This window comes from Pristis pectinata, chromosome 30 (assembly GCF_009764475.1).
Source record: "Pristis pectinata isolate sPriPec2 chromosome 30, sPriPec2.1.pri, whole genome shotgun sequence".
In the NCBI taxonomy this organism is placed as follows: domain Eukaryota; kingdom Metazoa; phylum Chordata; class Chondrichthyes; order Rhinopristiformes; family Pristidae; genus Pristis; species Pristis pectinata.
In genome coordinates this window covers 4,086,141-4,104,688 of record NC_067434.1, presented here as the reverse complement: position 1 = coordinate 4,104,688, position 18,548 = coordinate 4,086,141, and the positions used below count along the sequence as shown (strand labels likewise).

Genomic DNA, 18,548 nt, shown 5'->3' with positions numbered 1-18,548 from the left:
TGTAGTCACTAGCTTCTGATGATCTGCACTGTACCTGCTGCCACAAAACAACAGATTTCACGTCTTGTAAGTCAGTGATAATAAACCTGATTCTGATTCAGACTCCATGCTCCGCTTTCCTCTCCCACTCCTTCCTACGTTGTTTGTCCCAACTTGAAATGCATTGGCAGTCTTCCTCCTCCCCCCCGCCACCCCCCCCCCCCGCCCCGCCAATATTCTTTCAAACTAGTTCACCACGTCTCTCACTCTCATTATCATGTACACAACATACGGCATATAAAGGATTCTGCTACAAAGGATGCAACCTGTCCCTCTAACCACTGAATCGTATACAGTTACTACATTGTGGTTTCCCCCTTCTCATCCTTCTTCCTTTGGATGGCCCCGGTATTCTGACTGTTCTTCTGACAGTCATTAACCTTCTCACAGGTACTGGAATTGGTCTATTATTGTCACTTGTACCGAGGTACAGTGAAAAACTTGTCTTTCATACCGTTCATACGGATCAATTCATTACACAGTGCATCGAGGTAGTACAGGGTAAAAACAATAACAGAATACAGAGTAAAGTGTCACAGCTACAGGGAAGTGCAATGCAGGTAGTCAATAAGGTGCAAGGTCATAACAAGGTAGATTGTGAGGTCAAGAGTCCATCTCATCGTATTAGGGTTCAGTAGTTCAAGGGTTCAAAGGTTCAATAGTCTTATCACAGTGGGGTAGAAGCTGTCCTTGAGCCTGGTGGTACGTGCCCTCAGGCTCCTGTATCTTCTACCTGATGGGAAAAGAGAGAATGACCCGGGTGGGTGGGGTCTTTAATTATGCTGGCTGCTTCACCGAGGCAGTGAGAGGTATAGACAGAGTCCATGGAGGGGAGACTGGTTTCCGTGATGTGCTGGACAGTGTCTACAACTCTCTTCAGTTTCTTGCAGTCCCAGGCAGATCAGTTGCCGTCCCAAGCCATGATGCATCCAGATAGGATGCTTTCTGTGGTGCATCGATAAAAGTTGGTGAGTATCAAAGGGGGCACTGCAAATTCCTTTAGCCTTCTGAGGAATTAGAGGCGCTGGTGAGCTTTCTTGGCCGTGAGGTCTACGTGGTTGGACCAGGACAGGCCATTGGTGATGTTCACTCCCAGGAACTTGAAACTCTCAACCATCTCGACCTTAGCACCATTGATGTAGGCAGGTGCATGTACACCATCCCCTTTCCTGAAGTCAATGACCAGCTCTTTTTGTTTTGCTGACATTGAGGGAAAGGTTGTTGTCATGACACCATGTCGTTAAGCTCTCTATCTCCTTCCTGTACTCCGACTCATCGTTATTTGAGATACAGCCCACTATGGTGGTATCATCTGCAAACTTGTAGATGGAGTTAGAGCAGAATCTGGCCACACAGTCATGAGTGTATAGGGAGTAGAGTAGAGGGCTGAGGACGCAGCCTTGTGGGGGCACCAGTGTTGAGAATAATCGTGCTGGAGGTATTGCTGCCTATCCTCACTGATTGTGGTCTGTTGGTCAGAAAGACAAGGATCCAGTTACAGAGGGAGGTGTTGAGTCCCAGGTCTTGGAGTTTGGTGATGAGTTTGCTTGGAATTGTAGTATTGAAGGCGGAGCTGTAGTCAATAAACAATAGTATAATATAGGTGTCTTTACTGTCCAGATACTCCAGAGCTGAGTGTAGGGCCAGGGAGATGGTGTCCACTGTAGACCTGTTTCAGCGGTGGGCAAATTGCAGTGGGTTGAGGTTGTCTGGGAGGCTGGAGTTGATGTGTGCCATGGCCAGCCTCTCGAAGCACTTCATGATGGTGGATGTCAGAACCACCGGTCAGTAGTCATTAAGGCAGGTTACCCTGTTTTTCTTAGGTACCGGGATGGTAGTTAGTAAGTACCTGTTGGGGTCAATCAGCTGTTGATGATCCTCAGTCTCCGTTATCTGGCCTCCCTTTTCTTACCATCGTCAAAACAGCCCTACTCTGATCCTGCTCTCTTCACGAGGGGTGACCACTGAATGGAATAAATTTTCAGATATTCCCTCCCCTGTTCATATGTCAGAGTGTCTCCAGTTTGCATTTCAATAGGTGAACTCGAGAGCTTTGTGACGTGACAATGGCTGTGTATATGTTGTCTTGGGACCATCTTGCAGTTCACAAACTCCTAAGTACCACCGTCTGAACACATAATCTGCTTTTCAGACTTCATTATTTCTATCTACATTTTGTTCTGCTCAACTTTTTTTATTGTTGCTCACTAAGCACTGGGCAGAACTTTGGATAAATACTGCTCAAACTTACATGAATCTTTACAAGTACTGGGAGCAAAAAGTAACACCTTTCCTGTTTGCAGCAAATAATTAGAGCAAATTCTCACTCTGCACTCTGTTTATGAAAGCCACTTACAAGTACTGCCTCTCCAGCCTTTCATTCATTGCCTGTGTGGCTATATGAATTCAGCAGGTTTGCTGGTGTTGCCAAACAGTTGGCAACAAATAATTGACAGACATCTTAAAGCTTCGCTCCATTTCCTCTCCAAGTGCTGAAAGCTTCCAGCAATTTTAGATTTTATTTCAACAGAGCTGGTAATTTGACACCAAAACCTTTATTTGTTTGTTTTTTCTAATAGTTTAAGTAATTCCCTAAATGCATGCATGGGGGGAGGGGGGCAGAGAGAGAGAGAGAGACTACCTGTACCACCTGGTCTGGCCCATCTTCCTTGGTAGGCACCCAGGGTAGCTGGACGTGGGCAGTATTCTGACTTATATTAGGGAATTATGTGACATGACATATATCAGTAATAATAAACCTGATTCTCATTGAATGCCCTTTATCCATGTGGTAAACTAGTGACTGCATGGATTGCCGTTGTGAGAATTCCCTGACGAGGCAGAATAGGCCAGTGGCACGGATTGTCCAGGCCCAGAAATGAGCCATGGGTTGTGGGCGAGATTGAAGCTGCTGTTTTCTGTGGGACCGTATCTGGTGAACACCAGTCGGAGGTGGGAGAGGACACGAATGTCACAGCCGATCCACCCTTTGCCTGAGTACTGTTAACCACGAGGCAACCCAGAACCAGCAACAAACCAGCTTCATGTCCACCTGCAGTCCCGATGCAGGGCCTCGACCCGAAACGTCGACCTGTCCTCTGCCTGACCCGCTGAGTTCCTCCAGCAATTTGTCGTGTGTTGTCCCAGATTCCAGCATTTGTGTTCCACCTAAATCTCTCTGATTTCCAATCACAGGGCAACCGTGATGAGACCCAGACGGTGGACATGCAGAAAGCGACGGCAGATGCAGAGAGGCTGTTCCGTGCCGGGGAAGGGAAGCTGGGCACCGACGAGTCCACCTTCAACATGATTCTGGCAACCCGAAGCTTCCCCCAGCTCAAGGCGACCATTCAAGAGTACGGGAGGGTAAGTGATACAGTAAAGGTGCTCAGTCCTGCAGGTCCTTTCAACTCCTCTCTCATTTGAGTGGAAGGTTGGCTGGAAATGGCTGGAGCAGAGAGGTGATGGAATCCTCTGGGGGATTGTAAAGTGATGTAGGTTTTCATGAGGTGAATGGAAAAGATTCTCGTCTCCGGTTGTGGAGTCTGAAACGATGAGAACAGAGTTCAAAACACAGGGTGGTGCAATTATTGCAGTGTGAAACAGCACAATGCTGGGTGTAGTATCACAGGGTGAAACCAGTGCAGTGTTGTGAGGGGTGTTACACTATAAGACTAGTACACAGCCTTATGCGAGGTGTTACTGTCTCAATGCAGTATATAGCAGAGAGCTGTGTAGAGTATTATAGTGATGTTAGAGCTAATGACAAGTTATACACCTATCTCCTATGATACAGGACTCTGGTGAGAACACATCTGCATACAGATCTGGTCTCCCTACCTAAGAAAGGACACACTTGCAGTAGAGGGAGCTCCACGAAGGTTCACCAGACTGATCCCTGGGATGGAGGGTTTGTCTTATAAGAGGAAATGAGCATTCAGGCCTGTACTCAGTTGAAGAATGAGAGGTGATCCCATTCAAACATCCAAGATGCTTCTGGAGCTTGGCTGGCTGGACGCAGGGTCAATGTTTCCCCGAGATGTCTAGAAGCAGGAGTCACAATTTACAAATAAAAGGATTGTCAATTCGGGACAGAGACATAAATCTGCAAGTTAATTTTCTGAGGTTCATATGCAATGACACTTATGTCCTTCCCAATACCAACACTTCCCTGTCTCACATCTTTGGAAAACACTGTGTCTCCCAACCTGTTCTTACTTAAGTGTCCATTTCTCCACATCACGTTCCGTCTGCATGTTCTTCCTGGGACTGCATTGATTTCTTCCGGGTGCTCCCGTTTTCTCCCACATCCCAGAGCTGGTAGGTTAATTGGACACTGTAAATTCCCTCTCGTGTGTGCATGTGGGGTGGAATCTGGTGGAGAGTTGACGGGAATGTGGGGAGAAATAAAATGGGATCAGTGTAAACTTGACTCAGGGGGCCAAAAGGCCTGTCTCTGTGCTGTGTGACTCTGTTCTAAGACCAGCACTGATCCTTGTGTACCCAATAGTTACTCAATAGGAACACAAAATTAACCCCTTTATTCCTGCTGTTTTCTCTGCATTAACCAGTCCTCAGTTCATGTTGATACATTGGTCCCAATCCAGTCTAGTGTAGAAAAATTTGTGTGACATTTGATTAAATACTTCTGAAAATCAATACCTCAGTTAACCGTGTCCTGGGATCCAATTAGATTATGGCTGTTTGTACCTCAGTTTCATCTACCTCCATTTACTACATATCTTGACAACCTTACTTAAAAGCAGTGAACGATTTCAGTGTTTAAAGCACTAATTTCTGCAATTGGATGCCCAGTGTCCAGTCTTTTGGGGAGATCATTCCAGAATTCCACTACCTGTGGTGTGAAGAAAGGCTTCCTGATCTCACTGCTAACTTACGCCCTGTAATGTCTCCCACCTGAGTTAAAGGTCATTATCCATATTGTGCCTGTCATGGACTCCCAGGTCTCTCTTCCTCCTTGATTCCCAGTTTTTCACCATTTAAAGTAAACCCAATCTATTTGTAACTTACTGCTCCCATCAGCACCATCCTCCCTCCCAATGTGCCACCTGCAAACTGAATGTACAACTTTACCCATTTGAACTGTTTGTGTCCATGAAATGCTGAGGTTCTGCTACATCTCTGGGAGAGGTTGGAGGGCATTACTTATCACGTCCACCGATTAGAATCCACTCTGTTTAACTCTATCTCCTAACTCCCAGCAAAGTTTCAAACCACAATACCAGGTTAACTCCAGCTGCATACAACTTCATTGTGCTAACTGTAACGTGCTAAATTGTGAAATCTCATTGAATACCTAGAAATCCAGGTAGGTAACTTGTGTAGATACTTCCTTGGTAACCACCTCCAAATTCAGCTGGATTAGTTAGACAGGACCTGCCCTAAATCCAACCTACCTCTGTGATCAGTTGTCATTCCACACTGTCGACAGACTGACTGTATTTTCTGGGTCCTCTTTTTCTCTCTTAAATAACAGAATGCTGTTTACAACTTTTTAATACAAATGAAAGGCTCCCAAATCAAGAGAGCTTTTGAAAATTATGACCAACACAGTTTTGAGTTTGCTCATCCATCTGTTTCTTTCAAATTATTTGGAATATTTAATTTTGGAATCCGGGTGACGATCAAGAACCCAGTAATTGCTGATCCCTATTTGCCTTTGAGAAGGTGGGAGTCGGATGCAACTTCAGCTGCTGGTATACTCCTCCTGGTGAAGGCGCTCCACGTTACAATTGGGAAGGGAGTTTAGGATTTAGACCTAGCAACAATAAATTTCCAAGTCAGGGTGGTGTGTGTCTTGGAGGAGAACCTGCAGACGGTGGTGTTCCCATGCACTTGTCCGAATCCTTCCTGGTGGCACAGGAAGGATTCGGACAAGTGCATGGGAACACCAGTGTCTACAGGTTTTGGGAGGTGCTGTCAGACTGGCCTGGGCAGGTAACTGCAGTTCATTTGCACCGTGCACCATTGTGGGTGCTGTGTTGGAGGAACCTGTGTGTTAAACCTGCACCCTGAGTCTGGCTTTCACCTGGGGCCCAGTCACCCTCTTAATTACAGCTCTGATCGGGACAGCACACAAGTAAAATCTCTTGTACAGCACTGGTGAGCTTCTCAAATATGTCAGTTTATTCAGACCTATTGAAGTGCTCCCCAGTGTACACTGTGAGTGAGAGCTCAATGATACTCCACTGATCCAAAAAAGCTTCCAGGAATTTAAAGTATTTTTGTTACAGTCATTACATGCAGATTTCATAATTTTGTCAGCAACCCACTTTTCTCTGTAGTATTTGATCTTTGTTTTATATCTGCAGGGGTTGCCTCTAACTGCCTGACAGATGGGACTTTGCTTCCATTGCCAGACAGCAGTTCCCCCCCTTCTCCCTGCAGCTGGGTGCTCTGATTTATGGTATTGTGACTCTACCACTTAACGATTAGTTTTCCCGCAATTAGCCCTACATCACAATCTTCATTTGTCTACCTTTTGCTCTACCCAGTTCCCTGTTCTACTGACTGTTCTGTTCATCTAATGTGACTTTTAAATCACCTCCACTATTGGCCCATTTTCCCATCATCTCTTTCCAGTTTGTATGACACTTAAATTGACCATATCACAAACTTTCCCAATTTTCTTATAATTCCTGGAGATTCCTTCATCAGTGGAATGAATATCTAAGCTGGTTGATGAGGTGCCTATTAAGCAGCGGCTTTGTCGTGGATGGTGTCAGGCTTCTTCAGAATTGTTGGCACTGCACTCACCAGGCAAGCGGAGAGTATTTTGTTCTACTCCCAGCTTGAGCCTTGTAGATAGTGGAAAGGCCTTTGGGTGTTAGGAAGTAAATCACGTACAGCGGAATAGCCAAGCTCTAAACTGCTGTTGTGGTGCAGTTGAGTTTATGGTTGGTGGTGTCCCCCAGGATGTTGATGGTAGGGTCTCAACAACAATAATACTATTCACTGTCAAGGATTGGTGCATAGGTTCTCTCACGTTGGAGATGGTCTTGTCTGGCAAGCATGTTACAAGTGTTACTTACCGTCTATCAGCCCATGTTGTCTATGAGCGTTGTAAATGGAATTGAACATTGTGCAATCATCAGGAAACATCCCCATGTCAAACTTTGTGATGGAAGGAAGGTCATTGATGAAGCAGCTGAAGATGGTTTGGCCAAGGACACTGTCCTGAGGAACTCTGACAGTGATGTCCTGGGGCCGAGATGATTGACCTCTGAAAACCACAACCATCTTCTTTTGTGTGAGGTATAACTTCACCAAGGTGGGAGTTTGACAAGGTCCCAAAACTGTAGGGCCCCATGGCATCCAGTGCAAGTTGGCAAACTGGACCGAAGATTGGCTTGGCAGTAGGAGCAGAGGGCGATGGTGAAGTGTTGTTTCTGTGATTGGATGCCTGTAACGAATTGTGTTCCACAGAGATCGGTGCTGGGACCCCTTGCTTATTGTCATACGTGAATGATTTGGATGTGGATATAAGACATAGCAGATGAGATGAAGATTGGTGGAGTTGTTGACAGTGTGGAGGGCAGTCTCGGGCTAGAGGGTGACATCGATGTGTTGGTGAAATGGGCTGAGAAATGGCGGATGGAGCTTAATCCAGAAAAATGTGAGGTGATGGGAGGAGTAATGAAGCTGGGACAAACACCATGAACGGTAGGGTCCCAGGGACTACTGAGGAACAGAGGGACCTTGCTGTGCAAGTCCAAAGATCAGAGAGTGGTGAGTACCTGGAACACATTGTCGGAGAGAGGGGTGGAAGCAGAGTCGCTGACAGCATTTAAGAAGCGTCTCGATGAGCACTTGAATTGCCCAGACATAGGAGGCTGTGGGCCGTGCTGGAAGATGAGATTGATGTGGATGGGTGCCCACTGGTGGCGTGGACTCAGAGGACCGAATGGCCTGTTTCCACGCTGTATGACTTTGACCACAACCCCTGGAGGGGTTGTGCCCATTGAGTTCATATTTACCAGGGTACCTTGATGCCACACTTGGTGAAATGCTGCTTTGATCTCAAGGACGGTCATTATCACTTCCTCTCTCCTTGATCCTTGTTTGGACCAAGGCTGCAATGAGGTCTGGAGTTGAGTGGTCCTGATGAAACCCAAACTGGTCATTGGTGAGTAAATGCCGCTTGATCACACCGTTGACAACAGCTTCCTTTGCTGTGCTAATGATCGAGAGTGGACTGATTGGGCAGCAGTGGTTGGGCAAATTGTCCTGCTTTTCGTGAACAAGGTATATCTGGATGATTTTCCACATTATCTGGTAGATGTCCATGTTGTAACTGCACGGGAATAGCTGGGCTAGAGGCGCAGCTAGTTCTGGAGCAGTTTTCAGTACCACAGCTGAGACGTGGTCTGGTTCCATAACCTGTGCTGCATCCAGTGTTCACAGCTATTTTCTCAAATCAGCTGGAGTGATTTAGCTGAAGACAGGCTTCTGGCAGAGATCTCCGGAGGAGAACAACAGGTTCTGGCCTGTCTGTCATTTATCCCATTATCTTCATTTAACTCAATCCGATAAATCCTTCCCTTTGGATTTATTACCACACGTCCCTGATTGTGAAGACGGACGCAGAGTCTTCACTTGTTGTCATCGCCTCATTGTCATTTACCGCAGCACTTGTGTGTCTCTACGTCCTGAGCTTCATAAAGCATTTGTTGTTACCTTTGATGTCAGTGACACACATTTTCCAATTTCCTTTTCTGCTGGCCACCTGTTTAATCTTTTGAGCATTTCTCTGTAGCTTTACAGAGCTCTTCTGGGGTTAGACTGTTCCCTGTATCTCTGCAGACCTGTTGTCTGAGCTTGATCATTGATCTGTTGACCGTGATTACACGACTACATTGGGGAGCTTCTGCCTTTAGGGGCACGTAACTGTGAGATGACACACTTTGGTAGGAGGAATGAGGAGAGACCATACAGAATGAACGATACCGTTCTGAATGGGGTGGAGGAGCAGAGGGACCTGGGGTGTGGAGGCACAAGGATGTGGTGGCAGGACAGGTTGAGAGAGTGGTTAATAAGGCCGACACAACTCTGTGCTTTATCAACAGAGGCGTCGAGTATGAAAGTGGGGAGGTCATGCCAAATCTTTACAAAGCACTGGTCTGGCATCAGTTACCGTGTTCATTTCAGGTCATCTGTTGAGGGAAAGATATGAAAGCATTAGAGAGGCACCAGTAGAGGTTTGGGAGGAGGGTTCCCGGGATGAGAGTCCACAGTTACAAGGACAGGTTAGAGGGGCTGGGACTGTTTCCTTCAAAGAGAAGGTTGATGGGGGATTTGTGCTGTAGGGCTGAACAGAAGGGCAGTGGGAGGCTGCCTCTGTTAGTGGAGGGGCTGAGGACTGGAAGTCACTGGTCCAATATAAAGGGGGAGCTAATTCGGGATGAGATGGGGAAAAACTCGGTCTGCAATGTGTGTTTGGGACCCATCGGCTGCGGATGTGGTGGAGACGGGTTCCGTTGTGGGACTGGACTGATACAGGGCGGGGAAACATTTGCACAGCGATGGAGAAGCTGCTGATTGGAACGGGTGAATCGCTCTGGTAGAGTGCCAGCACAGGGAAGATGTCGCGTGGCCCCCTCCTGTGCTGGACCCATCAGTATCCCAGCAAAGGCCCCTTGGAACGACACCACATAAGAAGGTTTTCCCTTCTATCCTCCAGCTTAACCCTTGTGTGAACCTTCCACTTTGCTTCCTCCACAGCTGGCCAACCGTGAGCTGCTGAAGGCCATTGACCGGGAGTTCTCAGGAGATGTCTGTGACGGGATGCAGGCCATTGGTAGGTTTAGCACGTCGCTCACCCGGTTACCAGCGGCAACACAAAACTCAACCCTTTTGCGCGGGAGTTACACACCCTCCTCCCAGATCACCCTGTCGTAGCCCCGTCTCTTCCCCCAGCTCACAGCTCAACCTTCCAACATCTCTTCCTCACTCACCCTCAGCCCTGTCCCTCACTCCCCCTCTCCCCCACCCCCGCCTCAACAACTGCCCCCCACAACGTGCCTCAATTCTCCAGATCCCACTACAAACCTTCCAGTCTCTGTTCTGTTGCCCCTGTGTGTACTGCTGCACCTTCACCCTGCCTCACCCCCCTCCTCCCTCGCACCCCCCTCTCTCCATCTGCCTCCTCTCCCCCTGCCCCATTCACCCTCTCTCCCATCTCCTCGCTCTCTTCCCATGGCACGCCCCCTCTCTCCTCACCTCCTTCCCCCCCCCCCCACTGCCTCTTCCTCACTCATGCCATGAATTATTCCTCCTGTTCATCAATCTCTCCCTCCTTAAAGCCGCCCTGGTCTGGGGAACCTAGAGTTTGAACCCAGTTTGCCATCACCAGCCTCCCCTGCGTCTTTCACCCTCCTGAACCATTGGTCACCCTCCAACCCCAGTGCCTTTGCGTTGACGAGTGTTTCTTTGTTCTGCCTCTGTGACTTGGTGTGGACAGATTAATTGCCTGTTTCTGTTGGAGACGAGGGCAGTGAAGGATCAAATATGATATACCCCAGCCCCTGGAATCCGAGGGAAGGTGTAGATCAGAGTTTCTGCTTGGTGAGAAGCAGAGGGGAGGTGGGCAGGAGGCTAAGGTGGCTGAGACACATGGGAAGCGCCTTTATTAGCCAAGGCACAGGATGTAAGAGCAGGGAGAATGTGTTGGAACTCTGTGCGACGCTCGTTTGCCCACAGTTTGAGTACCGTGTCCATTTCCAGTCACAGTATTGGAAGGATGAGACACCTGCAGAGAGGGTGCAGAAGGCAGGAGAAGGACATTGCCAGGGCTGCAGGAGGAGGTTTTGAGGAAAGACGGGGAACAAAGAGGATCGAGAGGAGATTTAATAGAGGTGAGTAACATAATGAGGAGGCTAACTGGGGTGAACTGGAAGAATTGTCGTAGGTTACAACAGAATATAGACAGGATGCAGAGCAGGGCGGAGAAGTGGCAGATGAAGTTCAATCCAAAGAAGTGTGAAGTGATACACTTTGGAAGATTGAACTTGAAGGCAGAGTACAATGATAATGACAGAATTCTTAGCAGTGTGGAGGAAGAGAGGGATCTTGGGGTCCAAGTTCATAGATCCCTCAAAGTTGCCACGCATATTGATAGGGTGGATAAGAAGGCGTGTGGTGTGCTGGCCAAGGGATTGAGTTCAAGTGCTGTGAGGTGATGTTGCAGCTCTATAAAACCCTGGTTAGACCACACTTGGAATATTGTGTTCAGTTCTGGTCACCACATTAAAGAAAGGATGTGGAAGCTTTGGAGAGGGTGCAGAGGAGGTTTACCAGGATGCTGCCTGGATTGGAGAGCTTGTCTTATGAGGATAGGTTGAATGAGTTGGGACTTTTCTCTTTGGAGCGACGGAGGATGAGAGGTGACTTGATAGATTATGAGAGGCAGAGACAGAGTGGACAGCCAGCACCTTTTCCCCAGGGCGGTAAATAGAATAGAATAGAATAGTGGCCAATACCAGAGGGCATCTGTTTAAGGTGCATGGAGGAAGGTTTGGGTGGATGTCAGAGGGAGGTTCTTTATAGACAATAGGAGCAGAAGTAGACCATTCGACCCTTCGAGTCTGCACCGCCATTTTGAGATCATGGCTGATCCTCAACAATCAATATCCTGTTCCTGCCTTGTCCCCATATCCCTTGATTCCGCTATCTATAAGAAACCTATCTAGCTCCTTCTTGAAAGTGCCCAGAGAATTGGCCTCCACTGCCCTCTGAGGCAGTGCATTCCACAAATTCACAACCCTCTGGGAGAAGAAGTTTTTCCTCACCTCTGTCCTAAATGGCCTAGCCCTTATTCTTAAATCATGCCCCCTGGTCCTGGACTTCCCCAACATCTGGAACATATTTCCTGTCTCTATCTTGTCCAATCCCTTAATAATCCTGTATGTTTCAATCAGATCCCCTCTCAATCTTCTCAATTCCAGCGTGTACAATCCCAGTCTCTCCAACCTCTCAGCATAAGACAGTCCCGACATCCCCGGAATTAACCTCGTAAACCTACGCTGCACACCCTCTATAGCCAGGATATCCTTCCTTAACCCTGGAGACCAAAACTGTACACAATACTCCAGGAGTGGTCTCACCAGGGCCCTGTACAAATGCAAAAGAATCTCTTTGCTTTTGTACTCAATTCCCCTTGTAATACAGGCCAACATTCCATTAGCCTTCATCACTGCCGCTGCACTTGCTCATTCACTTTCAGTGACTGATGAACAAGGACTCCTAGGTCCCTTTGTATTTCCCCCTTACCTAACCCCACACCATTCAGATAATAATCTGCCCTCCTGTTCCTGCTCCCAAAGTGGATAACCTCACACTTATCCACATTAAACTTCATCTGCCCACTTACCCAACCTATCCAAATCACCTTGAGTTCTCCTAACTTCCTCTACACATGTCGCACTGCCACCCAACTTTGTATCATCAGCAAACTTGCTAATGTTATTCACAATGCCTTCAGCTAAATCATCAACATAGATCGTAAACAGCTGTGGTCCCAGCACCGAGCCCTGTGGCACCCCACTAGTCACGGCCTGCCATTCTGAGAAACATCCATTCACCCCTACCCTTTGTTTCCTATCCGCCAGCCAGTTTTCTATCCATGTTAATACCCGCCCCCCAATTCCATGAGCCCTAATTTTACCCACCAATCTCCTGTGCGGTACTTTATCAAATGCCTTCTGAAAGTCGAGGTATACAACATCCACTGAATCTCCCTCGTCACAGAGAGTGGTGGGTGCCTGGAATGCACTGCGGGGGGGGGGGGGGGTGGGTGGTGGTAGGGGATGATACGATAGGGTTGTTTAAGAGACTCTTAAATAGGCACATGGATGAAAGAAAAATCGAGGGTTATGGGAGGTGAAGTAGAGAATGTGGATAAGGTTTATATGGGTTGGCACAACATTGTGGGCCGAAGGGCCCGTATTGTGCTGTACTGGTCTATGTAACCTGTGTCTCTGAACAGTTCAAGGAGAGCTAGAGGAAAATGTTTTCCCCCAGAGTGTGGTGAGAGTCTGAAATCACTCCCCTAAAGGTTGGTGGAAGCAGAACCCCTCTTTGTTGCAGGACTGTGGAGCAGGACTGTGGAACAGGACCTGAGATGTGGGATTAACTAAATACCTGCCTTGTGGCCAGTGTGGGCATGGTTGGCAAATGGCCCATGTCCTTTTCTGTGATTCTGGGAATTGAAGTTCCCCTGTTCCCCGCTGTGCTTTGCTGCTGCTAGTGATGGCTATTCTCCCACCTTTCTTTTCCAGTGCAATGTGTCGTCAACCGTCCTGCCTTCTTTGCTGAAAAACTCTACAAGTCCATGAAGGGACTGGGGACCAGTGACTCCACTCTCATCCGAGTCATTGTCACTCGCAGTGAGGTACGAAGATGACTCTGAATTTCCTTAGAATTGTAACGGATGTTTGTCCAAAGAATAGTTAGTTTGATGTTGGGTTTTCTGGTCTGTGAATCTGTACGTGGACACAGTGCCCTCCTGGTTACTACCAGTTCCTTCTCATCCTCACCGTCCTCCTGTAGCTCAGGAACGTTCCAGGTTCGATCCCTGATCTACGCTGAGTTTCTTTCATTCAAGGTGGTGCAGGAAGCATTTATTTGCTCTGCTCTGTACCCACAGGTTGACCTTGTCCAGATCAAGCAGGCGTTTTGGGAGAAGTACCAGAAGAGTTTGCGTATGATGGTGGAGAGTGACACCAGCGGAGACTACAAGCGCATGCTCCTGGCCATCATCGGGAACTAAACATCAAACACAAGAGCTCCTGTGTGCCTAGTTAATGAAGTCCACCTTGAATCCATTACTTGAAGGAGAATGAGACAATATCCCTTTTCACCATCGTACACAGTATAAATTTATACTGGAGTTAAAAATCCCAACTAGACAAAGTGATTTATTTTGCCCCACCAGGAAGTGGATCTGACAGAGATTGGCAGCCCTGACGCACCAGCTGCCAATGGTCACTTCTGTTAATGCAGGAAAAAGATCTTCTTTTGAAATAGGTTCGTGGGTTGCAGCTTGGAATTTATCAGGAAGATATTCCAGTTTCCTGTCTCAGCCCAATGGAAGTTGATCAGGCAGCAACCGCTGAGTAATGATTGTGCCTTTAAGTAAATAATTCACTGATCAGTTCAATGATTCAATGGTTTTAGTTGATTGTGCTAAAGCTCACATTCTGTCCCACAAACTGTCCGTCACTGAAGAGGTTAATCTGGATTTTAATATTCTGAATCTGCAGAATTCCCCTCCCTCATTTTGTACTGTCCCGTCCTAGACACTAACAGTTCTCAGTACTTTCTCCATCAATGCAGATCTCACACAAGGAAAGGTTTTCTACTTTTGCCCAGTCCAATCAGTGCATGATGTTAATAGTGAGATTTTTTTTATGGTCCTTGTGAGAAGAAATATTGTCTGGTCTCTGTAGAGTCACAATGTTTTTAAGTTGGGATATTCTGCCCCAGGAGTCCATTGATATTTTTTTTGTTTAAAGTCACTGCATAGTTGCCTTGAAACCTGTGTGTCCTGAAAATCTGAATGTTGAAAGATTGCAGCTGTTCTCACTGAAATACTTAATGCCTGACGTGTGTGTGTGTTCCCTCTAAGGGGATTACAGTGTGATCTCACTGGTCTGGGAAGAAGGCGAACTCCTTATGTGGAAAGGTTCCTTTCACTCTAGCTCCCCAAACCATCCCAGTGAGATTATGCATAACAGTGAGAACTGCTCACGCTTTGCCAAAGTCTCTCCAAGGAAACGTTCCCTACCACCCCCAGAGTATCCAATCCACTGCTTTATGCTGCACACACATCCTGCAACGTGACATCACTTTAAGTATATCTAAAGCCATATATTCCTCTGCTAAACTATAGCCAGTATATTCAGTGCCTGCTTCATTCCTTGTAAAGGAAATGCAAATTAAATGTTTATATTTGTAGTATAGAATATAAGAATGATAAACTTTGTCTCTGCACTTTGGTTGTTACTACAGCTGCATCCTTTTTAGTGAAATAAGCTCAGATCGTTGTTTGCTAGAGCTGATTAACAAATTTGCCATGAATTAATAATTTTCTTTCAACTGATTAATATTTATGAATTTCCATAACTCACTTGTGACGTTTCTGGCCCTCGTTTTACAGAGTTTTAATTCTTCCATTTATTGACTGTCTTGTAATCCCCACCCCCACAGCTTGAGTTGTTACCTCCAGTAGTAAAACTTCACAGATCGGCAGTCAATCTTCCACCTGAACCCTTCCGAAACCTGGTCAACAGCTCTGGGCTCAGCTGACTGCCCTGGGAAGTCCCAGTGATCCAAATTGGAAATGGATATTCTGTGCGAGGCCCTGAGCTCTGTCCCAGGTAGTGAAGATCATAGAAGAAACTCGCCTGCAAAGCCTGCTTTAATCAGCAAACACAACTCACTGACAGTGAGAACAAACTCTTCTGTACTTATGCAAAGGGCTGGAACAGCCAGGAGAACTTTGGGCTGCTCCGTATACAGCAGACTGCTCTCTGCTGGGCTATCCTGTTCACTATAAAGAAAGCAGAGCTGTTCACTGTACCCCCACCCCAACCCCAGGAAATGTCCTTGGAGCTCAGGGTTGTTTTCCAGTGACCTCCACTGGAAAAGCACATGGACGTTAGGCAAGGCCAGTGCTTGGCTGGGAAGTGATGCAGTCCGTGGTAGAAGTGTATACAATCAATGTTAAGAAATTAAGCCCACATTCCTGAACCTAGATGTTGAAACTACAGCTTTCAGCAGCCCTGAACTGCAAGCCTTGTTAAATATGTACAATGCATCATCTCAATTTATCATTGTCCAAATTTATTGAATTGTTGACCTACTATTTTATAATTACGTACTGACATTGACAGTGACAACTATGCATGTTTAGAAAAAACTCAATATTGGTAAAAAAAAATGGAATATTGTAAATGGTGCAGTAATGAGAAACACAAAGAACTTCTGTGGTTTCTGTAGGTTGTTTCTTGGTGGGTTTTGCCAATAATTACACATAAAATAAAAATATAACATTTCAAAATCATTGTTTCTTTTGCTCTTCATCCACGTGAAGTCACCCAGAGGATTACACTGAGTACCTGGCACAGAAACGGCCCAAGTGCTGTATCCCACACAAATCCCGTCCACACCTTCCTCAAGCCTCACTCTCAATATAACTAACTTTCTATTCTCTTTTGTTCCTCGTGTTTATTCAGGGTTTCTTAAATACATTTGCACCATTTGACTTATCCACTCATGTTAGTGGACCCACTTTCACCACTCTGCTACACTCCCTGTTGCCACCACATCTTCGCTGTGTCCTTGATTAATCTCTGTCTCTCCAGATGCACATTAATCTTTCCTGCCCTGGAGATTCCTGCCTTATCCTAGCCACTTTTGAATAAAGGGAGCACATTTCCTGTCCTCCAGTTTGCTGGCCAGGTAAGATTTGAAAATGTTTGTCAGAGGTCCAGAAATCTCCAGAAATGGTTAATATTTCAAGCCAAAGACCCTTTGTCAGAATTGGGAAAGAGAGAAAGCAAGTTCTGGAGAGGATGGGGGGGGGGGGGGGGGGGAGGGATGGTTGGACAAAGGGAATATCTGTGACAGGGTGAGACCAGGGTGATTCCACATTTGCAGAGCGGTCTGATGGATTAATGAGTCCAGTCATAGAAAAAACAAACACAGGGATATGGTAAAGCTGTGGAATATGGGTCAGAAATGCTGAAACCAGCAGAAGAATGTTGGAAATGCCTAGTTAATCAAGCAGTGTCTAGAGAGAGAAAACAAAACCGAGTTAATATAATAGATGGGAAACTACAGCAGAAATGGCCAGTTCTGATAAAAGGAGAACCAAATTACTTGAAACTGTAGAACTCGATATTCCCAAAGGCTGTGACGTGGCCAGATGGAAGATAGGATACTGTTCCCCAAGACTTCATTGTAACAGTGTAGGAGGCAACAGACAGATTGGTCAGTGGGAGTTGGATGGCGAGGCAACGGAAAGTTCAGGGTCAGCCTTGCAGGGTGAAGGCTGGGCTCTACAAGGTGATTATCCATCTGCATTTGATTTCTCCAGTGTAGAGGTGACCAGATTGACAGCAGCAGATGCAATAAATTGAGCATGTACACCTGAATCTCTGCTTCACCTGAAGAGAGTGTTTGGGTTCCTGGCTGGTGGGAAGGGATGAGGTGAGATCAGGTACTGCATCTCTGCAATTCCATGGGCAAGAACTAAGAGGAGAGGAGTGATTGGTGGAGATGGAAGAGTAGACCAGCGAGTCACAAAGGGAACAATCCTTTTGGAATACTGGGAGAGGAGGGACGGTGTCTGGTGGTGGAATCTCATTGACGAGGGTGGAAATGACAAAGGATGATCTGTTGAATGTGGATGTTGGTGTGGTGTTAAGTGATATCTCCTTTGTCCCAACCGTCCCTCCAACACCCTCTCTACAACTTTAAACTTGCTTTCTCAGTTTCAATAAAAGGTCCTTGACCTAAAACATTAACTGTTTCCATTTCTACAGATTTTCCATGAGACAAAGGCAATGTTTCCAGCATTTTGTTTTGATTTCAGATTTTCTTGAAAATGATTGGCAAAGGAACCAAGCATGGTATGCAGTAAGTTATTTTACCCATTGAGTGTTTAGGGCCCGAAAACACTGCCCAGGAGTAATAGTGGAGGCAGATTTATTTGTAGTGTTGAAAGGGAGCTGGGCTCCAGTTGACACCGCCATGACATCATTAACGTTCACTAAAGCTCATGAGAGGATAGACTTGCATTCACCATCTGCAGCATAAAGGTTCCCTCCCAACCTGCCCTTGCTCTACAACACCGTCCTTGGACAACAAAGATCCATGATGAGCCCTGGAAAACATGGACTACTCTCGGCCCACCTCACAGTGAAGGCAGACACCGATGATGAAACTCGCTATCACCGTGGGTGCATCTTCGGACATCTGAGGAAGAGTGTTTAAAGATCAAACCTCACACCCAACACTGAACTCATGGTCCCCTGCACAGCAGTGATCCCTGCTCTCCTATGTACCTCTGAGTCTCAGACTATGTACAGCAGGCCCCTTAAGTCAAGGGATGGATACCACCAAGGCTGGCAGGATGTCAGTGTGCTCTCCCAGTCCCCTGCAGTGAGGTCTTAGATACAGTAAAACTTTAATCTTGCAAGCTTGGGTCTTTGATGGTCTTGGACTGGTAGATTTTCTGGACTACCCAATATTTTAATTTAATACTTCAACACTCTTTTTAATTTTTGAAAGATGTTGCACAGCATCGTTAGTGAACTTGGTTTGCTTTTGGCAGTGTGGGAAACTGAACCAGGTGAGTGAATGGCAAGTGTGGGAACCGGGACCTGGGGAGTGTGGGAACCGGGATCTGGGGAGTGAATGGGGAGTGTGGGAACCGGGACCTGGGGAGTGTGGGAACCGGGATGAAATGCTGGCCACAGTTCTGTGCC

General features: G+C 46.7%; 1 protein-coding gene across 4 annotated transcripts in view; it reads left to right on the top strand.

Annotated features, from left to right (window-relative positions):
• LOC127584623 (annexin A7-like) overlaps positions 1-16,117 on the top strand; it is a 63,022-nt gene extending 46,905 nt beyond the window's left edge. For all 4 annotated transcript variants that reach the window (XM_052041438.1, XM_052041436.1, XM_052041437.1 and 1 more), the window contains 4 exons: positions 3,235-3,405; positions 9,781-9,856; positions 13,335-13,447; positions 13,703-16,117. In XM_052041438.1, coding sequence (XP_051897398.1) covers positions 3,235-3,405; positions 9,781-9,856; positions 13,335-13,447; positions 13,703-13,825 — 483 coding nt within the window. In that variant the 3' untranslated portion in view covers positions 13,826-16,117. The remainder of the gene's footprint in view (positions 1-3,234; positions 3,406-9,780; positions 9,857-13,334; positions 13,448-13,702) is intronic.
• Positions 16,118-18,548: the final 2,431 nt, after the last annotated feature.